At 41.4% G+C, this 23,937-nt stretch overlaps 2 protein-coding genes across 2 annotated transcripts in view; one reads left to right on the top strand and one right to left on the bottom strand.

Moving 5' to 3' along the window:
• SLC25A26 (solute carrier family 25 member 26) overlaps nt 1-12,733 on the top strand; it is a 102,607-nt gene extending 89,874 nt beyond the window's left edge. The window contains exons 7-10 of the mRNA XM_069966916.1: nt 2,683-2,752; nt 5,525-5,589; nt 7,013-7,086; nt 12,432-12,733. Coding sequence (XP_069823017.1) covers nt 2,683-2,752; nt 5,525-5,589; nt 7,013-7,086; nt 12,432-12,528 — 306 coding nt within the window. The 3' untranslated portion in view covers nt 12,529-12,733. The remainder of the gene's footprint in view (nt 1-2,682; nt 2,753-5,524; nt 5,590-7,012; nt 7,087-12,431) is intronic.
• Nucleotides 12,734-19,190: 6,457 nt separating this feature from the next.
• The window catches only part of LRIG1 (leucine rich repeats and immunoglobulin like domains 1), a 69,019-nt gene continuing 64,272 nt past the window's right edge, over nt 19,191-23,937 (bottom strand). The window contains exons 16-19 of the mRNA XM_069966915.1: nt 22,912-22,959; nt 22,169-22,309; nt 21,198-21,482; nt 19,191-20,085 (exon numbers count right to left, since the gene is read on the bottom strand). Of these exons, the coding sequence (XP_069823016.1) occupies nt 19,883-20,085; nt 21,198-21,482; nt 22,169-22,309; nt 22,912-22,959 (677 nt within the window). The 3' untranslated portion in view covers nt 19,191-19,882. The remainder of the gene's footprint in view (nt 20,086-21,197; nt 21,483-22,168; nt 22,310-22,911; nt 22,960-23,937) is intronic.

The following is a 23,937-nucleotide window of genomic DNA, read 5'->3' as shown; positions in this document are numbered from 1 at the left end:
TCAGCCAATCACTGGCGGAGAGGCAAGTATAACTACATCTTTATTATTTTCTATATACAGCAAGGGCTGCACTGACACACTAGCGATGTTTGTGCAGCCCTACAGGCACGATTATCGAGCCGTGAATCGGTTCTGCAAGTATGCAGCGATTTAGCAGATATGCGCTTTCTTACAGTTTAATATAGCCTTAAGTCAGTATGCCCTAGTTGAGCATTTCAATAATGGATTTTTAGTAAATATGAGGAGTTGGTATGTTTCACACCAACTTTGCTCCACAGTTCCCCCAAAGTTCAGATTCTTCAAAATCTTAATTTCTTCCAAATCTGATTGGATTGACAGCAGGTCACTCCCTGGCTGTCAATCAAATCTAACTGTTTCGCTTCATTACAGTCTATGGGCCAGTTCATACTGATCAATTTCGGTGGAATTCCACGGTGGAGCTGTAAGCCGCAGAATCCCACCTGCCTCAGTGTCAAACAGTTTGCGTGCCTCCGCTCCAAGAATTGACATGTCAATTCTTTGAGCAGAGAGCGGAGGTGCACGAGTCGCCATTTGACACTGAGGCAGGCGGGATTCCGCCGAATCTTCTCAGTGTGAACATACCCTATAAAGCAAAAGAGTTGGATCTTTGGCAGTCTGGGGAATGAAGTCCACTGTTGCACACTCCCCATGACTGTGTCTAGGGATTTCAGCAGGTCTCAGTAGTGAGACCCACTGCGATCAGTAACTTTTGACCTGTCTAATAACAAGTTATTTCAAAAGACACATATTTGCAGCTTAGTGTACTGTAGCAGTGACACCTTTTTAAAATACTGTCGAATGCAGATTGTGAAGGTCAATATAATGTAATTTTTATTTATATAGCGCTAACAGATTCCGCAGCACTTTCCAATTCTGGGGGTACAAACATTGACAAAAATCAGACATATATACATATAATTATCCATACATACAGACATACATACAGAGCTTACAGACTATTAGGAGGGGGTTTGAGACAAAAAAAGCATAGGGACAAAGTGCTTCATTGTTACTATGGTCCAGCCATCTTTATTAATTGGGCAGTGCAGGTAAGGGTGAGTAAATAATTTTAGGAAAGTTGCTCAACTTTAGCTTTGAGCCCCTATCTTACATAACAGGAGATTTTATTTTCATTGAAACATAAGATTCAACTTAAAGGGTATTTTAACTACAGCTATTGTTTATTTATACCAGATATGTGGATAAAACTCAGATCTATGTGTCTCCATAGTAACAGACTACAAACATCCCCTGTGTAGTCTGATCCTGCTGTCATGCTCCCTTACAATTGCCTGCTCCTCCTCACTAGCATACATTTGGTAGCTTAGCAAGAAGTTTGATGACCATATGATTATAAGATTAGACTACACAGAGTATATTAGTAGTCTGATACCATGGAGACCTGCGTAGAAGCTGTAAATCCCAAACAGTAGGAGATTTTAAGGGAATACTAGAAAATCAGCTGCTTCTTCATTTTAGATGCATTTTAACAAAATGATTAAAAAAAAAATGAAGGCGGACCTTTCCATTAAGCATTTCTTTTAATAGTTTGTGAAAGGTTCACCAAAGGTAAAGGTACATTTTTAAACCTTTAAAATAAATAGCAGTGACACGGTACAGTAATATCCACAGAGTAAGAAATTAAACATTAGCACAGGTTTCACCCTGGGCGATCTTGAGAACCCTGATATTTATAAGCCTTTGTCAACTGTCAGAGAGGGATTAGCTTGTGCAAATTTCCATTTATGTCTGTATAGTGTCGATGACTGGATTTAAAGCTGTTCACATGAAAGTGAAAGGATTTTCAATTACGTAAAATTCTGCGTTGATTATTATTATTATCATCACTATGGGGGTAGACCAGCAGCTTCTGTGAAGCCTTTGGATAGGGAAGGTACAAGCCTGGTTCATCCTCTTACCTTTGCTCCTGGATAGTAAGAACCTTGTTAGTAAACAAGGGAACTGCCTCAAGAGTCATGGGTCATGCATAAAGGGGGGCTAGACTACTGGCAGGCACTTCTACTCTGGGTGGCAAAACTAGACCCCATCCTTCAGTCCTTATGCCTTCTATGTACTCCACTCACTATCATAGCTGCATTATGCCAGATTGTGACATCACTGATGTAATTTATGTTGACTGATGAATAAAAAGTTATGGAACTACAAACAAAAGCCCCAAATAAGTTTAGCAGTACTCATCCATGCTTCTAGCTGAATGACCTTGTCATAGACTTCTGGCTGCTGCTGGGGAAGTGTCTGGCCAGCCAAGGCTTCCCCCTTCAAGATCAGCTGTTTGGCAAAGGAGCCAGATAATAGGATAGGTGTTGTCTGTCAAGAGACAGTTCCTTCAAGCCAGCCAAGACAATTTATTGTTGCTTATTGTGTTCTATTGTCCTTGTACATGTTTATCTTTTTGTTACTGATTTTTTCACTATAATTTAGTGCTGCTCCCCGCTGGCTAATCCACCAGTCTGGGAGTTGTAGTTCCTCAACATCTGGAGAGTCCCAGCTTTCCCAAGTCTGACCTCCAATGCTTTCCATGACCCCTTTACGTCAATTCCCATCCTTGAAATTTTCCCATTTGCAGATGATCTCAAACACTGAAGGACATTCCTCCGTTTTTTAAATACATTTTTATTTCTCTTCTGTTTTTCATTTTAGGATCTCTGGTCATGGAAGCAGAGCCGTCCACTCGATTCTTGGCAGTCGGCGGTCTGTGGAGCTTTTGCAGGTGCAAGGGATTATATGTTAAACTGAGGGAGAGGGGAAAAACACATTAGAGAGGAGGGCGAAAAAACACACCATAGAATTGTATTAGGTTCAGAGGCGCAGCATTCTTCATGAAGCCGGTTTGTTTAGAGTGTGATCCCTACAGTTGTTGTTTGGTGTTCGGAGGTCATTCTACCAAAGAGGTGAGAAAAAAAAAAACATTAAGATGAAAGACGACCAATTTGTTTTTGACAAATTTGCTTTGTTTAAAATAGAGAAGGTGTCAATCACCCCCTCCCCTCCCCAGCCTGTAATCCTGGTAAGGGAGCACAATCCTATGTGAAGAGGCTGCAGAGGCGAGTACAGGACCGTGCAGCTGTCTGCCCCCAGCCGCTCTTCAGGGCTTTCTCCGACTCCTGTAGAAAGGCCATGATTCACCTCTTGTGTGACAGCTCTGACAGCAGCGCAGATTAAGTGGTGTCAGGAGAGGAGAAAAAATTTGTTGCAAGCGCCTACAGGCTAAAAAACCCTTCTATGCGAAAGCAATGGAGAACAAAACATCTGGGCAGTGTAGAAGCAACAGGCATGACATCAGCGAATAGAATAAGAAAAGGTTATGGGGGTAGTGTGACTCCCCATAGCTGGGGAAACCTGAAGGATAAAGACAGGGACACTCTTAAATTTTAGTTTATAAACCTGCTTTCAATCCAGCAAGGTAATGAATGCAAAGTGGAGCTTAGCCCAACCCCCAGTGTATGCAGAATTTTAAAGGGAACCTGTTGTCACTTTTAAGGCCCCATTCTACAGGACGATTATGGTTCTGATAATCGTCAAATCATTCGGAAAGAAATGGTAATCTTGCGGTTGAATAGCAGTTATCGATTAAACGACGAACGAGAAATCGTTGATCGCTTAATAAGACCTGGACCTATTTTTATCGTTGCTCGTTCACAAATCGGTCGCATTGAAATAAGACGTTGTTCGTAGTAGCGACGAACACAATAGCAACAACAAGACGATCGCAAGAACGATCATAAGTAACGATCATCGTTCCGTGGAAATAGGTGAACAATTTCAGGTCGGTTATTTGAGATCGTTTATCGTTAACGATTATGCGGACGATAATCGTCCTGTGGAATAGGGCCTTCACTCATGCAGTCTGAGCCACAAGTCATTGGGATGCCCCCCCAGTGGCTTTCTCTGACTTTAGCCAGCATGAAAGAGTTCCCTTTAATCCCAAATACAGACTGTCCCCAATCCCAGGCTGATAACAGAGAACGATTGTAGGAGAGCATAGCCTTAAGGGGCACCTGTCCCCTATTTCATGCTGCCCCCTCTGAGAGCGGCATGTAGAAGTGCTGACTTCATCAGTATTTCTGTTATGTGAGAATATGCCAAAGTTTAGTGAAACTCACATTCTGTTCTGCGAGTGCTATGAGCCGGAGGTCCTGTACAACCAAGAGGGATTACAGTTTACCGCAGCAAAAAAAAAAAAACATTAGGTTTGACAAAGCTTCGGCATAGTTTTAGGTAATTGCTGGCATTGGCACTTCTGTCACTACTACATGCTGCTTTCGAAGAGGGTAACATGAAATAGGGGCCAAGTTCCCTTTTAGAGTATGTTCACACTGTATCTTCTGCTGCAGATTTTATCATTAACTAACCAGCAGAAAATCTGCAACATAGGCAGTATACAATACATGCACTTGTAGCAGATATGCTGCAGATTTTCTGCAAAAGCAGAAAGTCTGCACCAAATTGTGTGTGGTATATTTTCGATTCTGACACAGTGATCTCTGATGCCACCCCTGTCCATGACAGGAACTGTCCAAAGTAGTAGAGATTTTCCTGACATGGACAGAGGTGGCAGCAGAGAGCACTGTGTCAGACTGGAAAGAAGTAGTGTCAAGGGGGTGGGGCCTAGGGTTCTCTCAGCGTTAGTGCCTTTACACTGAAAAAACAAAACAGGGGGCTCTACCTAAATAATTAAGGGGCTGGGTGCCACTCAATGCCTAGATTGTAACCATAGTAAACCAAAAGAAGCAAAGACTAGACATCAATGAAGAGTGCACTCCACTTGCTAATTATGAAAAAGTACAAACATGTTTTATTTTATTAGATTAAAGATCACACGTAACACTACAAAACACAGTTAAAAACAATTAAAAATTCCAATTAGGAACACAAAAATTCATGGTCAACCCAAACACAAATGATTATCAATGGGTATGTGACCTACAGGGGGTTGCAAGCAAATAATATTGCTACCATGACCCTATAGTGCCTATACACCTCAATGTGCTGTATCATGGCCCTTTTCATAATCGGTGAGCTCACTGTACATGACGGTGAGACGTAGTGGTGCTAGGGCCACGGCAGCCTAGGCCCAGCCCCCTGACACTGTTCTTCAGGAAAATTAAACCACAGACCCAGGTAACGTGCTTTTAATATCTATCCAGTGGTGCTGCCAGCTCAGTAACCAGTCTCTTTTAATGGTTGTCTCCCTCCCCCCTCCTTTACATTACATGAAGTGGACGTATAGGGTCAGAGACTGCTCCAACATCTGCTTATAAAGGAATGGTTGGATGTGCGGAAGGAGCAGAATCTTCACCCTTGAGATCCCTCCTCCACAGTCACAAGCCGAATGACCCGTCATATGTTTGATGTAGTTTATATATAAACATCACATTTCAAGATGTCTTGGCAGAGGTTGTGGGAACCGCACTGTAAGATCAATCCCCAACAAGGTCTTATTTGTTTTGTTCTTTTTTTTTTTTTTTTTTTTACTACTCAGGTGGTTTTGCAGCTGCGGTTACTACACCCCTGGATGTAGCGAAGACCCGTATAATGCTGGCAAAGGTAAAAAGAGTGAGGATCGCCCACCTGTGTGACTCTAGTATAGCCGCATTCAGACTACACCAGACAGTGTATATTATGGCTTCTTTTCGGAGGTGATGTGTTTGATGTAAAGTAGTATAAGGACTGAGAGCTATCGTTAATCTGTTCTGGTAGGGACTTTCTCTTGTGTTAGGGACATAGTCAAGGTCAGTAAAACTAGCGGGAATACTACTGCACTGACACGCGCTTCTCTACCTGCACTCTATACCTTTGAGACCTGGATGGCTGCAAATGTTTTTGCTAATGACAGGTATGCTAGCGTTTCATGCAATGGTCTTACACACGTCCCTTAAAGGAGAAGTCCGGCGATTTCTAAAAGCAGTCAGCCTACAGGGGGAGGAGGGAAATTGATTACAAGTAGGACTTAATTCTCCTTGTGCCCGCAGTGAGCGGCTGCGGGACCGCTTTGGAAGTCATTTTCAGCCGAGCTGTGATGACGGCCTCACAACTGACGTTGGGGAAGGGGGAGGATGCTTGTCCTAGTGGATGGACTGAAAGCTCAGCCAATCAGTGACTATTAGCCGGGTCATGACGTGGACACGCCAGAGATCCTGGAGCCTGGCGGGGGTCCCACGACTGCTCCCATCGCTCACCATGGGCACAAGGAAAGGTAAGTTGTTACTTCTTGTAATCAGTTTCCCCCCTCCCCCTGCAGGCTGCCGGCTTTTAGAAATCACCGGACTTCTCCTTTTAATATTGATGAAGTAAATGTGACTGCTGTGTAACACACACACTAATCTATACCAGCTACAGGCTGACATATCTGCCATAATTTGCACTGAATTCCGGTAGGAAGCCACACCCCTTTACATATCGCCCCACCCATCATAGGTGCAGGTTAGAAGGATCAGGCATGTTGCACAGTGGGGTAGGGCTTCTACTGCAGCCAGTTGCCATACACCAGAAACTGATCTTTGTTGAAAAAATGGAAAAATGGCTAAAAGATAGGGATAGATGTAGAATTATTTTTATACTTCTCACTGATTTGACTGTAGTGTGAGCCGGGATAAGATAATAGAGGAGGGCAGTGTTGAAGAATTTCTGGTGTGTTTTCATGTATTTTCTATAGTTTGTCTTTCCTATATAGTTTGTCTTGTCTATAGTAGTGTCTTTCCTTTCTCTGATTTCTTACCTTACACAGAAGTTGAGCGGTTTGCAGATTTTTGACCCGGACACTGTGTCAGTACAGTAATGTGAACATTCAAATAGTTTCAGAGCTCTCGGCGGCATAATAAAAACTGATGCCGGGAGCTCAGAGGTCCGGTGCACAGAATATTGTCTGTGCATGGAGACTATGTAAATGGCCCCTAAATTCACTAGGGACAGCCCTAAAATCCACTGAGCTCTGTAAGCTGATTGAATGGTTATCCTTCTCCTCCTATAGGTCGGATCGAGTACTGCAAGTGGAAATGTGCTGCTAGCGCTAAGTGATGTGTGGAGAACGCAAGGCCTCACAGGGTATCTATAGAGAATTATCGTCCATATCTGAATATATGTCTGAATTGAGTTTTTTCTTTTTTTTTCTTTTTTTTTAACATGTGTATTGCTATGAGACTGCAGTGTGATAGGTATCGCATAACTTCTGTAGCCCTTCACAATTTCTACAACACTTTTCCCATCATGACTGTTTCATAGCAAATCTTGAGTGTAGGAAACAATTGCACCAAACATCACCTTCAATGCTATGCAGAGAGTATTTCTACAGGGAAACAATTCACAGTTCCACCCTATATTATTTAATAGGTTTGTCTCACAGCAAAGCGATCTGGAGGTCTAACTTCTCCCCCCTTCACCCTAATAACCAGTGTTACATTGCATGGGGGCCATTTAATGAATGGCGATTAGAAATGATTAGAACCTTGAGAACTCTCGGGTTTGTCCGAACCCAAACATGCAGTATTTGATTACCAGTGCCTGAAGAAGTTGGATGCAGCCCTAGCGAGTTCTGGAAAACATGGATACAGTCTATAGTCATTCGAGCAGAAAACTAAAATTCAATCACTTCTATGGGATTTCTCTAGGGGAATCCGCCAAAAGAATTGACTTGTCAATTCTTAGGGCAGAAAGCGGATCCTTGGTGGAAAATTCTGTGTGTAATTTCCGCCATGTTAACAGCATAGCGGAAGTTTTATTGAACACAATGGAACATTACTATGTTAATAATAATTTATGGGTGGAATTCAAGCAGAATTGCCAATTCCTCACTGTGAACATAGTAATCACTGAACTGAACTTTATATTGGAACATAAATAGGGAAACACCAGGGTGGCCCCTTTTTGTCAATGTCTAACTCAAGGTGCGAGTATTGCGATCATGACAAGGGCTTGCCAAGGCAGGTATCCATCCACAGACAGCCGTTTCGGGGTATTTGCCCCTCGTCAGTGTGGAGTAGGATTCTGGCTAGTTGGGGCAATGACAAATCAACCAACAAAACACAGTTATCACTGAACTCAAGGAGATCAGTGAAAAAATTCCAATGAAGTACTCAATCAAGAGTCTCCACTGATGCCCCCCAAAATTTAAATATGCAAAACAAGAGTCCGTGAAGCCTCGGATGCGAGTCTCAAAACACTGGATAGCCAGATATCTCTAGCCTGTTGCCACGGGGTGCCTCCATGATGGGGAGAGCACCACACCACCCTGATAGGTAACCACTAAAGTCCCACTCGGTTGCGAGTATTGGAACATAAATAGGGAAGCAACAGGGTGGCCCTTTTTTGTCAAAGTCTAACTCAAGGTGTGAGTATTGCGATCATGACAATGGCTTGACAAAAAGGGGCCACCCTGTTGTTTGCCTATTTATGTTTCAATACTTGCAACCGAGTGGGACTTTAGGGGTTCTAAACTATCAGGGTGGTGTGGTGCTCTCCCCATGGAGGCACCCCGTGACAACAGGCTAGAGATATCTGGCTATCCCGTGTTTTGAGACACACAACCGAGGCTCCACAGACTCTTGTTTTCTCACTGTGAACATACCCTAAGGCTTAGAGAAGTTAGCCAGTCAGTCTTCATAGACGTTAGTCTTGGGGGGCTGACTGGTCTGCTGAGATGTATCCAATCTCCCTTGAGAAAATGTAGGTTGACCAACCCTGGATTAAAGGGGTTATCCAGTGCTACAAAAACATGGCCACTTTTCCCCCTCTCTTGTCTCCAGATTGAGTGGGGTTTCAAACCCCGTTCCATTGAAGTAAATGGAGCTTAATTGCAAACCGCACCTGAACTGGAGACAAGAGAAGGGGAAAAGTAGCCACGTTTTTGTAGCGCTGGATAACCCCTTTAAGAACCTCATCTATCCGGAACTTAGTCTCAATATTAACACTACGACTACTTTGAGGAAGGGGATGAAGCCGCAGTAACTCTTCCAGTAATAACTTTCTAAGCTCCCCAACAATAGTTTTTCAGTACTTCAATTCAAAATGGCTACAAAAAAAATCCTCAACCAAAGAAAAACCTCTTCCATCCCGAATGTGTTTACTGCAGAAATTGTACGACAAGCGGCTATTAAAGCGAACTCGCTGGAACGGAGGATTGTATATCTATAAACCAGATGTATTGGACAATAAACATCCAGCGTATTATAGAGAGATCAGAGGGAGGATTATAAGCGGGTGTCACACAGCCACAGCCATCGGGTGTGAACACGGAGAGCGGTTAAACTCTGACCTAACAAAAAAAGGATAACGCATAGAACTTTTACAGGGGAACAAAATTAAGCAATTATGTGATTTCAGCCGTCTAGCCAGCTGTACCCAGGCCTGACAATTATGCTATTTTCCTTATACATTCCATATGGCAAAATCTGCAAAAATAGATCTGATTTCACTTAAGTTCCTCTTCACTTTGATCCGCAGGAATCCTTGCAGCAAGAGTATTTTAACTGTTAAATGATGGGATTTAACCATTTGTTTTTCTTAGCGCTCGCATTAACTTTCTTCTATCAGCAGACCAAGTGCACAGTGTCCCCTTTCAATTACATATCACCTCCAACTATGTAAAGCTGATTATTCTTGAAGACTTGCAAAACCATTATGGACCAGGGTTGTAGTTTGACCTCCCCTATAGAAGTGCACATGTGCTGGGTCTCCGCCAAAGATGGTTTACAGGCGCTACCTTGCCACAGCTTGAAATAATAACCTGTAAAACCTGTCCTGAAGACCACCTCTCTAAGGAGACCAGAAAGGTTTCTGAAAGTTTTATTCTTCTGTGTATCTTAACAGTGACCCCATAGTTCTGCACAGAAATAGTGGATGATCCTCCCTATAAAATTCTACTATATATGTTAATATCTATATGAGTGAGGGGTGGTCACCCAGCCACATTATAGGCTCTCAGATGCAGCCCTTCCATGTCCTCTGTTCAACTTCATCCCATTTCCAGTTCATTGTCCCATGTGCCTATTTTGTAACAAAGAGGTGGGCACAGGTAGTGTATTAGTTTACTGAACTATCTTCTCTCTATAATGATGGCTGATAGGACATGCAATGCCTAGAAAACCAGGGAGACATCAGGATTAGTGGGAACACCAGCAGTCTAATTGGGAATGTTACCAATCAAATATATACGCCAGATCCTATTGATATCCAAAACTCTGGAAACTTAACATGTGTTATTTTCTTACAATATTAAGTAAAGTTGTAAAAACCTGCGGGTCCAGGAGCCCACACCCCCAGATTACTAAAATGAAGGGGCAGAAGTGGTTGGACTGAGTGGTGTGCCCCTTTGTTTCTTCTCTAAAGCATATAACAAGGAGAAAAAAAAAACAATGTGTCAGCTATAAATGTCAAAGATGCTGTGCCGAGCTGCAGCATGCATGCCAACTCCCCACCCCTTCTTCTCTTGACCATTTTATGTGCTGACTCAGCACCACCTCTTTGACATTTCGGCATGATATAGAGCTCACAAATCCCTAAACAGCGTCACATCTGGTCCTGGATTTTGTCTTTTCTTGCAGCTTTGCTCCATTGAGTGAAGCTGAGCTACAAAGCCAAACTAGAGATGAGCGAACCTTGAGCATGCTCGAGTCCACCTGAACCCGATCGATCGGTATTTGATTAGCGGGGGCTGCTGAAGTTGGATAAAGCTCTAAGGTTGTCTGGAAAACATGGATACAGCCAATGACTATTTCCATGTTTTCTACATAGCCTTAGGGCTTTATCCAACTTCAGCAGCCACCGCTAATCAAATGCCGATCGATCGGGTTCGGGTGGACTTGAGCATGCTCCAGGTTCGCTCATCTCTAAGCCAAACACAACCTGTGGACGGGTGCATTGCTGTTTTTGGGAAGAATCTTTTTTTTTTTTTTTTTTTTCTTTATTCTGTACAACCACTTTAACATATCCTTTTCTTTAGTTACCTAATGGTTAATAGCAAGTTATAGTTATGTTGGCATCACAAGCACTGTCCAATAATCCCGCCCGTTTCCTTAAAAAATCCAGTGCTATTTATAACCAGCAATAGGATTTTTTTTTCCTTAATTTTAGTTTTTTATTATAGTGGGTGATTGTTGTAAAAACCAAATAACCCCCCTTGGTGTATAAACCAGTACATAAATCCATTCCTAGTTTACAAGCAAGGCCTGGTCTTACTTTAGCAATGCAATGCAGCTCTTGTAGAATTTCCAGTTGGCGAAAGGTTCACCCAGCATCTTCATTGTTAAAAACAGCAGTGTACCCAGTAATTCAATCCAGAGCGGTAGAATAACAAGTGACAGATTCCTTAGTATAGACCACTGAGGAGAAGAAAATGGATGTGATGACTGCAACACCAAATACATCACTTTCTATCTCCGTTCAATGTGGGCTGTGCCAGATGCAGCCGCTATAGAATTAGCTGAGTGCCGGGATAGAATACAGTGAATAAGCATTGTGTAACTTCATACTAAGCAGGGGAGTGCACAGACGGGACGGACTAAGAATGGAATGAAAATAGAGCGCCCCTTGCTGGTACCAATAGTTTCTTTTCTATAAGATCTGTATCACTACTGGACCGGAGTAGTGCAGGGATCTACAATAGATGTTTTGTTGAGAGACTAACCATGCCCTACCCAATTGTGCATTGCTTTTGGTACATGCCCGATAACGTCCTATGAACTTAGTGTAAGACAAGGTCACCAACACCCTCCGTAGCTGTTCCTGTATAAGGACCTATATTACATTAATACTAATAAGCATGGGATGGTTCCAGTGTAATGGTGTTTCTGTTGAGATGCTGGCTTTATGATCACTGATATGGCAAGTATTTTTCAGTTTTCCCTTGGCAATTTGCTCTCTATCAGCCTTGTGCAGGTTGGAGCGATTATGTAATAGACTTAAGTGTTGTCTAGTGATTCCCTAAACTGTTTGCAGCTGCACAGCACAGTCGTCTTACCCTACACAAGAGGGTCTACCAGGGCCGTCATGTTCCTGCCATGAGGTCTGTACCTTACAGCAGATAGCATAGGTGACGAATAGAACATGGCAGCTCGGAAAAAAGAATTACATCGCCTACTGCTGAGAGATGGGCTTAGAAACGCCATGTGGTTGTTGTTAGTAATGTGACCACACAGTTACCTTCTCCAATCTGGATGAGAGGTCCTTTTATTTTCATATAGGGTGCCCCAACATAAGTTTCCCCAGTGTGAATGTCCTTGACTAGAGATTGTTATTATGGGGTGATACTTCCTCACTCGGGCCTTGCAGGAGGCATAATACACTTTCTCTGTTTTGTCCTGAGTGTTGTAATTGTGATAGACTTGCACTTAATAAGTAGGATGTAGCTAAATGTAGGACCTTCTACCAGTTTGTGACTTTTCATTCTTTCTCAGGTTATTTGCTGGCATTGTGCCAAGAATGACCGCCATCAGCCTTGGAGGGTTTATATTCCTTGGAGCTTATGACAAGGTCCGCAGCTTACTGATGTGAAGACATGGAAGCAGAAAACATCTTTGTTGATGATCACTGATACAGACTGATACCTGCACCTACCTCTCCTGTGACTGCACCAATGGGATCTGTGTATGACATTGAAGCTGGGAAATGTGAGCTTTAACTGGAACTCGCCACATTATAACAGCAGTAAATTCTCTATTTGTTTTTTTGTTTTTTACTTGTATTTTGTACTTTTTATTTTTATTTTAATAGTCAAAACCCCTAGCTCTATTAACTAGTAATACAGACTGGGTAAAGCCAATATGGCCACCATTACTGCCAGTACAAGTGGTTTCCTCCACCCTTTCTAGACTCCTGAATGGATAGTATACTTTGTTCCACTGCATTTCTGTCGTGCATATGTAAGGAGACATGTAGTTCAAGTATCAGAGGTTTTTGAAACGCGGTCCACATTATATGTGATCAAGGTTGCCAACTGGAAACAGTCAACAAGCTGATGAGGTGAATAATGTTTCTTTTTTTTCTTCCTATCGGGCCATTTCTATATCTTTGAGCATGATATTGAGCTTGTATAGAGGGGTTTATATGGCATTTCGCCGTTTTATGCGAATCAACTCGCAGCTTGCAATTTTCAAGTAACTGACTTAGCTTTTCACAACTTTATATGATGTCTGCAATCCCCCCAAAAATAAATCCATATTGTATACATATTTTTTGTGGATCATCAAAGAAGGGGATGTTTATATACATGGGAATGGTTCAAATGAAATAATTACTTGTTCATATTTTTTTCTTTACAAATGATGTGGGCATTTCTTCCGTAAAAAATAATCCAGAAAAATTGCAGACTTCTATGGGACAGTCTTTGCCGTAATTACAGTCCGTACTAGGGCTTATCTGTAGTTTTATGGATCCGTAATCTGCAAAAATTACACAGTGTGAACTGCCCAATTGAAATCAATGGGCCCTAAATTTATCAGTTATTGCGAGTAATGCAATTATGAACAAAACTATGGAACATTTGAAAGTTTTATGCTTTAAAATACAATCCATGCAAGAGGTTAAAAATACAATCCATGCAAGAGGTTTAACCTAACTGTGCAGGAGACGACAGTCACCCTGTTCACTTGAGTGGAGTCATGCTGCTGGTCTCTGCACCTGTGGTAGACTCTAGTAGCCCTACATTATGGAAGAAAGCATTTATTTTTTTAGTAACCCAGTTAAGATTGATGCTGAACATCTCTGTGCTGTTTCTGTACTTTACACCAGGCCGCAGTCTCCTTAACATCCCTCCAGCAGTCAGACGCTGCGTTAGGCAGTTTCCTGAGCCGGGGTGCAGGCTTACCCTTGTTGTAATAGTAAACTGGCTTGTCATTCACCTCAGCATTTTTGGAATTTCTTTTACTATAAGCTCCTGTGATGTGAACAGACCCTTTCATAGCCGCCTCATCTCTTCTTATTTAGGTATTTGTAGAATTTATTAAGCTTTTCAGCCTTGAATGTCAAAATATCTTAACAAAATGCTAATTCCCCCTTTTCTATTGAAGCTTTACTGTATCCAGTTAAAGCCTATAAGAAAGTCACATGTAGAAAACATACCAGGCCGGACTAATGCTACACAATAGCCCAGCTAACCTAAGAGTTATGGAGGTGGTAGTTCTGCTCTGTGCAACTCAACCTCATTTGCATAAGTGGACAACCTGCAATGCCATGTGCTGCCTAATACATGGGGAGCTGTGCCTGATGGGAAATAAGGAGCTGCAGCTCTTATATCAGCTGATCAGTCGGCCTGGCATCTGACCCCACACCATCAAATATTCAAGGCCTATCCTAAGGGCCCTACTACACCAGACAATTCGCTTTAATTGTTTGGTCTAATAGGTAATGTTAAAAGGCAACGATCAACCAACATGCACAATGGCGGCTTATTGTTGTCTTGAAACGACCTATCACAATAGGGTAGTTTATTGTACTCTTCTACACAGCAAAAATGATGGGTTTTTTTCTGTCTCTGTGACCGTTCCCTTTAGGATGTATAATGATTGTGATGCTAGAAGATGGCATAGCAGTGGCTATGCCCCATACTTGCAGGTGATTTGCACAATCCTTGTTTCAGGTACCCTTTAAAGAGGATCTGTGAACAGTCAAAGAGAATGTTTTTTATATCATTTTATGGCCTTGGGTGCCCAGATTCCAGATGTGTTTTGTACTATCTGTACAGTCCGGTGGACTTTATTGTAAAATGTAGTGTGAATGCAAGGCTCAGGGGCATGTGAATCATGGTTGTGTGTGTATTCACATTACAGTTCCCACCCATGTGACTAGTGTGGCACAAATTTCATGGGTCTCTATTCGCAGGGTGTAGGTGCAAGTTTAACCTTTTGTTTGCTCATCTGTTTTTGTCAGTCATCATTCATTAAAGTGTGTCCTATTGTCCCATGGAGCAGCTAACCAGGTGTATTTCTATAGCTAAAGTTTAAGTATTGACCTTGTTTGTACAATTTTGATATTCAAAGAGGACTCTGGTGATTTTTTTTTTTCTTCTGTACAGTCAACTGGTGTCAGAAATTTATTTAGGTTTGTAATTTACTTCTTTGTAAAAATCACAAGTCTTCCAGTACTTATCAGCTGCTTTATGGCCTGCAGGAAGTGGTGTATTCTTTCCAGTCTGACGCGCTCTCTGTTGCCACCACTGTCCATGTCAGGAACTGTTCAGGGCAGGAATGGTTTTCTTTGGGGATTTGATACTGGTCTGGACAGTACTGATATGGACAAAGGCGGCAACAGAGAGCTCGTCAGACTGGAAAGAATTCACCACTTTGGTTTTCCATAAGATAAGGCAGCAGATTTCACTATCATCTTGCATCATGTGCTTTAATAGCAAATCCCAACTACAGTTCACCGATCACAAGTTCCGCTACATCTGTACAGTGTTGACAAATGATAGACACAAAAGTTTCTCTCTAAAATTTTTATTTTTTTCCAACTTGGATCTTTCAACAACAAAAACAACTCTGCTGCATTAAAACAACGGTTTAGTAGACACGTCAATGTCATTTGTTAGAAACTTTGCAATATACATTGTACCACATCTTCTATAAATAAATAACTTTACATAAAAGTAATACTTCCGTTTCACATTGCCTCTCAGAAGCAGCATTTTCTCTGGTTCGTGGAAGTAACAACATTGAAGGGTTAAATGTGGCAAATGTTGTTTAGCTTAAAAAATTATCTTTTTCTTCAGCTTACAAAAATGTGGATTTAAGTTGAGGTTTTACTACGGAGACTAAGGCCCAAGTACAGGCTTATTTCCTATGCTGAATATTGTAAAGGCTCGATGAGCATGTCACACGGCCATCAGCTGGACACTTGTAATGTTACACAGTTTAATGTCTGTCGGGCTGCTACTATGCAGCTAAAATAAAAAACTAAAAAGAAAGAGACTTTGTTAAAAAATATCCTATAGTTTTGTGTACACAGCTCCTGCTCACTCCCTCAGGCATTAGAACTGATAGAAGGCAGTAAGTGCAGGTCAGACTACGTCCAGGGTTTGTTTGTAGTCTGTAACCATGGAAACGTAAAGCTGAATACACTAGAGATTTTTAAGTCCTATTTTGACATTGTTTCAGGCACAAATGACTAAGATCAGGTGAGAAGTCAGTCTATTTCTTTTTCTATAGAAGAATCTGCAGCCAGCTGCAGTATGGCTTTGTCTACACCTTAATATTGCTTATCTGCACTAGGTGCATTTTTCCTTTACATATCACCTGCCGCCTTCCATCCCCATGTAAGAGATGTGGCAAAAATACTACAAAGATCAGCACCATGTCAAAATACTAATTCCTACATTAATTTCCTTTACTTTGAATTTAGAATTCACTCTAGAAGAGGAAATGGGGAAAAAAACTTACAGAAATGCTTGTGGTTTTAAAGGGGAATTCTAGTCCAAATAATTGATACATCATACATACATACGAGATGCTGAAGCCTGATATTGGGCCATCACTGATTTCTATATTGAAAAAGCTCTATGGCTATGAAGGCCCTTTGGTATGGTTGTAAGAGTCTCCTTACTGGTAGTCTAAGTGAAGGTTAATTCAGATGAGTCTTAGTTGTCAGATTCTGGGGTACAGAAAGCTCTGAGCGGTGCCAAAGGGTGTGATCTCTATATAGAGCCTTTTAGTTCTATACATCCCTAGTGGATCACATATTGACCTTGTCCCAAGTATCTAGAATGTATCTGATGATTCACACTTGATTTCCCCTTTAAAAGGCATGTTCACATGCAGACTCAGACTTCCCTATTGACATAAATTGGGAAAATCTGCAGCGTGTGAACAAACCCTAAATGTAAATGCCTTCTATGTAGTGTGAAATAATACAAAAAAAGTCTTGCTATTCTTATATAAGTAATTTTTTTTCCCCCAGAATGTACTAAGAATATAAAGTCTCTTATAATCTGCCATAGTTTAGCACTTCACATTATCCTATTAAACATTCATTGATCACAGCGATATTAGTGGAGGCCAGGTAAACATTCACATTACATTAGCTTTTCCAATAGGATGTAGTATGAATATAGATTCCATTCCTAGGATTAATCTTGGTTATAAGTCCTAAATAGAGATAAGTGAATTTACAGGAAGAATCACAGAATCTAACTCTCAAGACTTGTTTGGTCTAGAAAAAGTAGTTCCACTCAAGTGCGGAGATTCCCTGGAAAACTCCTATCAGGCGTACAGGGGTTCCGAGCACTTGAACAGAACTAATCTGTACTGTAACTGGGTTCTTTTTGTCTGGAAAGAAAATCTGAATTTCCAGCAGTAAGTGCATTTATCTCTAACCCTAAACACTGTTGGCACTCCATGTACACTCAGCACCGGTGTGGTATCCATCTTTGAAGTTGCTCTAATACAGAAAGGTCCCGAGACCCCTCCCCACTGAGTACCCTTTTTGGGCATTTGTTTTTTTTTTTAACCATACAAACCTTTTAATAGAAGATGTTGTATACTAAGGCTCTGTTCACACCTTTTTTTTTTTTATACAGTATCCCCGTGTCTAGGAAAGTGCCACATACTACAGGAAAAATATATTTTTATAGACTGCTACAACATAGCGGGTGCACAATGTTACATATATAATGTTCAGCATATGCCTTGGGAACTATACAGGTAGAAGTGCCAAACATCATAATTATAGGGGGGGAAAAAAGGCCTGAACAGAGCCTTTCACTAACAGGGAGGACTTTAAAGGGGTTGTTCTTTCAAATCAACTGGTGTCAAAAAGTGCCAGACATTTGTAACTCTTGTAACTCTATTAAAAAAATCTCCAGTCTTCCAGTACTTATTAGATGCTGTATGTCCTGCAGGAAGTAGTATATTATTACCAGTCTGACACTGTGCTCTCTGCTGACATCAGAACTCTCCAGAGCAGCAGCAAATTCCCATAGGAAAACTCTCCTGCTCTCCAGACTGAAAAGAATACACCACTTAATACAGGACGTACAGCAGCTTATAAGTATTAGAAAACTTGAGATTTTTTTTTAACAGACATTAATTACAAATCTCTGGTTGATTTGAAAGATTTTTTTATTTTTTGCTACCCCTTTAATGTCTCAAAGTGCAAATTCAATATGGAATAGATTCCTTTATTGATTTTTATATGTCTTCTGTCGTCCCAGATCCAAACTCTAATGTCGTCAGCAATTAGACAGGAAAGCCAGAATTAGGGACTGTAAAGGGTCAGTAGCTTATGAGTCATGTGTCTGTATCTTTTTGGAATGTGATCTAGAAAAGTAACATGTCGTAAACCCTCCTTCTGTTCATCACACGACACCCTTGTAGAATGTCTCTAATGAAGATGCAAATATAGCATTTAAGTGCAATATACCTCTCTTTTTGTGCAAGCCACTTTACTTGTCAGGTATTTATTGGGGAGCAGAGTGACAGCTGCTGTATTCTGACTGGCTAGTCTGTAATGATGTTGGAGATGCTGCAGTACAGTACAAGTTGCAGGAGGGTGCTCAGGATTAGTAAATAAGGACTGCTAAAAATTTCCGTCCTGTGTTCATATGTTGCAATTTCCCCTAAACCTCATTATTTTACCATGACTGTGCAGGTCATAGTAAAAATTTGCTGTTTTTAATGCGACTTCAGCTATTCGGTGAACCAAGCCTTGGTAGAGGAGCAGCATCTTGTATAACCCCATTAGAAAACAAAGTGTCGGACCACAGGTGAAGATCTGAGCTTACTTATGTAACATCTACACTTTATCTTGCACCTTTTGTCTATATTATGGTGATGACCCCCCTATTGAACAGAACATTGATGCAGAGACTATTCTAGAGGTGGTGCAGTTATATTACAGATACTAAAATGCATCTGTATTAAAGGAGAAGTCTGGTGAAAATTTTTATTAACGTATTGTATTGCCCCCCAAAACTTATACAAATTACCAATATACACTTAAAGTGCTTTTTTCCTGCACTTACTGCTGCATCAAGGCTTCACTTCCTGGATAAAATGATGATGTCACGACCCGACTCCCAGAGCTGTGCGGGCTGTGGCTGCTGTAGAGGATGATGGCAGGGGGACACTGAGGGACACTGAGCATCCCTCTGCCATCACCCTCTTCAGCAGCCACAGCCCGCACAGCTCTGGGAGTCGGGTCGTGACATCACCATGTTATCCAGGAAGTGAAGCCTTGATGCAGTAGTAAGTGCAGGGGAAAAAGCACTTTATAAGCATTTCCCGTAATAAGTGTATATTGGTAATTTGTAAAATTTTTGCAGGGCAATACAATACTTTATTAAAATTTTTCGCCGGACTTCTCCTTTAAGAATGTGTGATGGCTCATTTCCATAAAATACTTGAAAGAAATAGTCTAGGCAGCTGCACCCCCTCCATCAATAAACCGCCCTGTATTCTTCTATGCAGTAAGGCACCTAGTTCATTCTTTTCCAAATACGTTTTTTTAAAACCATTGACGCGTTTCACAGCTGTTCTAGAATGACTCATGCACTAACAATCAAAATAGACTCTGTAAAACATATAGGTATATATTTATATATCTAACCTTTAGATATTTACAGATATAGATTTATGAAAACTCTTATGTACAATGTATCAAATACATATTTCTTTCCCTACTTACAAGTCTTTTGCATTTTTGTGCATTAAATGCAATGTGACGTTTGAGCTACCAACACTTTAGAAGTTTGTAAAGTCCATTTATCCCAGCGTCGATCGGGTTGGATTCTACACCCACACTTCGTACCTCTTTTTTCGGATGCCTCCCCTAAATGGTAAGTTTAGGAGTTGAGGTAGCAAGATCTCTGCCGGTTCAGTGCAAAATTCAAAGGTCCTTTCTAATTCCTTGCACACAAGAGTCACTTGGAGTCACACGATCCGTTGTGTGGCCTGTGCTCGATAGGCGCCGGTGACGTGATGTGTCCATTAGAGAGCACAGTCAATTTGGCCTCTTGTAGAGGATCACTTATGTGTGATGATTGCTGCGTTAAACAGTCCGAATCTAGAGGCTGCTGATACGTCTCCTGGTCACGTGACTGGATTAATGGCTCCAGATGTGAACCTGTGAATAGAAGCATAGGAGACATTGATGTGGGGAAGAGCCTTTACCACATTCACAAGTGTTTAGTCTGTGGGCTATAATCTGGCACTAAAAGTCAACTAGACTATGAGAGTGTTCTAAACCCTGTTCACATGTAGTGGATTTTTAAACCTTGGTGATAACAAATGTTTCATGGACCTGCAGAGGATTTCTATATATACACACACATGACTGCTACCCTGAAGGGGTGACACTCGCTTCTGGGTCACAACAAGACCCCATTCATTTGTATGACAGGCAGTGCAACACAGTTGTTACTGGATTCACAACCAGAAGTCGCCATGTAGCCCTAGCCTAGTACACACAGATAAGGCAACCCTGACAATTAGAAGGCAGCCAGCAGATGAGCAGTTTTGCGAGATAATAAGGCAATTCGCTATTACAGTAAATTCACCTATCTCTAACGCAGTGCCTGGAAAAGCTGGATCCAGTCCAGGGAAACGGGGAAGTTTCCCAGGACTGGATCCAGCTTTTCCCAGCACCTGAGTAGCGTAAGTTATAAGGCAGCAGGCTGATGAGCAGATTGCAGGGACAAAGCAATTCAACTGATCACTGTAAATCCGCTCATCTCTACTGACACTCCTGTTTTGCAGGGCTGTCAAGGTTGGATCTGTTCTATGAATGATGCTAGAAGTAATTGGCTCCATTTACTGTGCAGTTGCCCTGCTACTACAGTGAGTGGGTTATCCAGGCTTAGAAAAACATGTCTGCTTTCGTCCAGAAACAGCATCTCAGTTTCGTTGAAGTGAATGGAGCTGAATTGTAATACCATACACAACCTGATGACAGAGGTGGTGCTGTTTTTACAAGAAGGTAGCTGGGTTTTGTTTATTAAAAGTCCTGGATAACCCCCTTCAAGTGCCAGTCTCCCTTTTTTTCTGTATTATCAAGTTTCTTCATGCTCAATATCCAACAGAGAAAATAAAATTGCCAAGTTGTAGTATTTGCTAAATACTAATGAATCACCTAAGTGTTTGCAGTTATCATGACTTGTGGCATACAGTACAACGTCAGCTGAGGAGTCATGTGTAATTGAGGTGTCTACCAAATAGAAGATAAATATGGATTATTACCTTGTGCATCAGAAACCAACACATGTGATCTCTGCTCACCGAAGAGGGGAACCCTTTCATGGTTGCTGGGATAGACAAAATCATTGCTGTCCATTTTACTGTAGCTCTGCTGACAATTAGGCAGGTGGGAATGGTCAATGCCATTCCTATAAGTGTCCTGGTTGCTTTGGGGCTTTTCATAGGAGCAGTCTATAGATGGTAACGGCTGGGGGCAGTAGTCCAGGTCTTTGCTGTACATTGCTCGGCCCTCCAAGCAGTCTGTACATACCACCTGGTATCCATATCCTGGAAAGATAGTAAAACAAGTTTTATTTTCAGAACTACACATAGTAACATGAAAAATAGGTCTCCATGGGCATATGAAGGTATACTGGTGCATGGCTGATAAAACACACACTGTAATGGGAATCAGTTCTGCTCATCCATCACATGCACAAGTACTCGACTCAAGTGATGAAGAAGCTACCCAGGTGCCCCCTGCTCGGTAGAGGGTAGGGTGCCTGGTTCACCTTCAAGGCATGGGTAAATTTAAATGTAAAAAAAAAAAAAGCAAAAGGTTACTGCAAGAGATATTAGAATTCCAATTGTATGCCATCAATTGACGACATACCGCCGGAGTTCAATTGTGTCTTGCAGTAACATATTGCTTTTTTTTAATTTTATTTGTATATTTAATTTACACAAAATTAGAACTATTTTTTATAGAAATAGAAAATGCTTGATGAACACTATTCTGTACCGATGCATTTCTTTAAATAGGTAGAAATAATAAGAATAAATAGTGGAAGCAATAGCCTCCATTTCTGTCCCTCCCAGTCAGGGTTGATTGACAGCCTGAGTGCAGGGAGAAACCCACAACAGTGGCTGTGCCCCACACTACTCAGTGACATTAACCCCTCCACTTCCAACAGACGTTTTATTTGGAATATATTTGGGAACTGGACTTCCAAAGTAACAATCAAGGTCATTACCGTTACTGTCTGTGGAGAACAATCCTTCTGCTGTTTTACAGGGTTCATCTGAGTTGCATCCTATGCAAAGTCTTGGTTGCCTGTATCCCACATTACACGCCTCCACGTCAGTGTTTCCAATGCCATCACTAGAACAGATACCTGGAACATATAACCAAAGAGACCAAACTGTCACTCAATGTAACCTTAAAGGGGCATTGTGATTTCAGCAAATACGGATTATGCAAAAAAATTGAATTGTGTTGTCATGTTCCAATATCCTTTTTGTATAAGTTTCTCATGGCTTTCAAGATCTCAGATTGTATCATTGTTTTTCCATGTAGATAAGTCTGTCCGGGTAATGTGGTGGACACAAAAGTTTACTGCTCTGTACAGGTATTACAGCTATGTCTTTATGTAAGGAACAACGCTTTTGTGTGCTGCTTAAAGGGAACCTGTCACTTATGGTCTCCTTGCTGAGAGGACACCATATCATTGTATGTCAATCTGTCAACATGGCTGCATTCTTCCAAAGATAGCACCACACCTGCCCTCAGGTTACGTGTGATATTACAACTTTGCTCCATTCACACCATTGGAATAGAGTTGCAATACCAAACAAAAACTGAGGAAAAAGAGTGGCGCTGTTTCTGGAACAAACCATATTTGTAATTGTGGACAACCCCCCTGATAATGCTAACAGATTCTATGGCCCTTTATTTGTTCCCAGTTAGAGCCCCATGGTGCAGACTTGTACCACATACCTTGTGAGGATAAGTAACTTGGCACATCTGGGGGCACAATGGTTTCATCTGCAAAACAATAAATTGCAGTCCAGTTACTCGATTACTTTAAAAGAAAAAAAAAGAAAAAAGCATTTCTGTCTTTCACAAGTAGTGTGACTGGCAGCGTGGAGACAGCCAGGACTTCAGCGAAACCACAAACTAATTCAAATAACATTGGCTTCCCTTTCAGCCAGTGCATTTATTTCTATAAACAGGCGGAGAGGAGCACGCGACCACTGAACAAACACATCACATTCACAGGCCATTATTTCATGTAAAGGGTTCTGCTTTCTTTTCTAAGAGGAGCCCCATTCTTGGCTATGGGCTGTGTCTGGTACTAAGAAAAGCAGAGTTTTATCCATATTGATGTTTCTCTATAGTTTTCTAACTAGTCTTGATCCCCAATAGTTTAGTAAGGAGGGTCATCTTCTTTTCAATGGAACAAAACCACCTCTGCTTTCTTCCTGAAACGCCCACACTTGTGGAAAGGTTCCATGAGATACTGCAACTCCAATCCATTCCCTTCAGGCAGGTACTCCATGGACAGGTGTGCTGTGTTTTTTGGAAGATAGCAGCCATATTTTTCTAACCCTGTCTTTTTAAAGGCACAGCTACTTTCTTGCAAAAACAGCACTGCCCACGTCTTTAGGTTAGTGTGTAGTATTGCAATTCAACTTTATTCACGTCAATGGAACTGAATTACAAATCCACATCAAAACTGAGGATAAAAGTGGTGCTATTTCTGGGAGAAAGTGGACATGTTTTTCTAAGCCTTGATAACCCCTTCAAAGACATATCTGTCACTTTAAAAAAAAAAACGTTTTGACACGTTTTTGTGACTTTTTGATCGGTCAGTGTCTCAGTGCTCTATCCAACTCATTGTAGGACAGGATTTTATAGTAAGTCTATGTCCCGCAAGGAGTTGGACAGAGCAGCAAGCCAGAGAATGAAGCACTCAGCCACGCACTTCTCCTGGCTGTATCTAGCAATCATTTGGGCTCTGAA

Source organism: Dendropsophus ebraccatus, chromosome 4 (genome assembly GCF_027789765.1).
Source record: "Dendropsophus ebraccatus isolate aDenEbr1 chromosome 4, aDenEbr1.pat, whole genome shotgun sequence".
NCBI lineage: Eukaryota > Metazoa > Chordata > Amphibia > Anura > Hylidae > Dendropsophus > Dendropsophus ebraccatus.
Note: the sequence above shows the minus strand (reverse complement) of the source record. Positions and strands in the feature narration are given on the sequence as shown.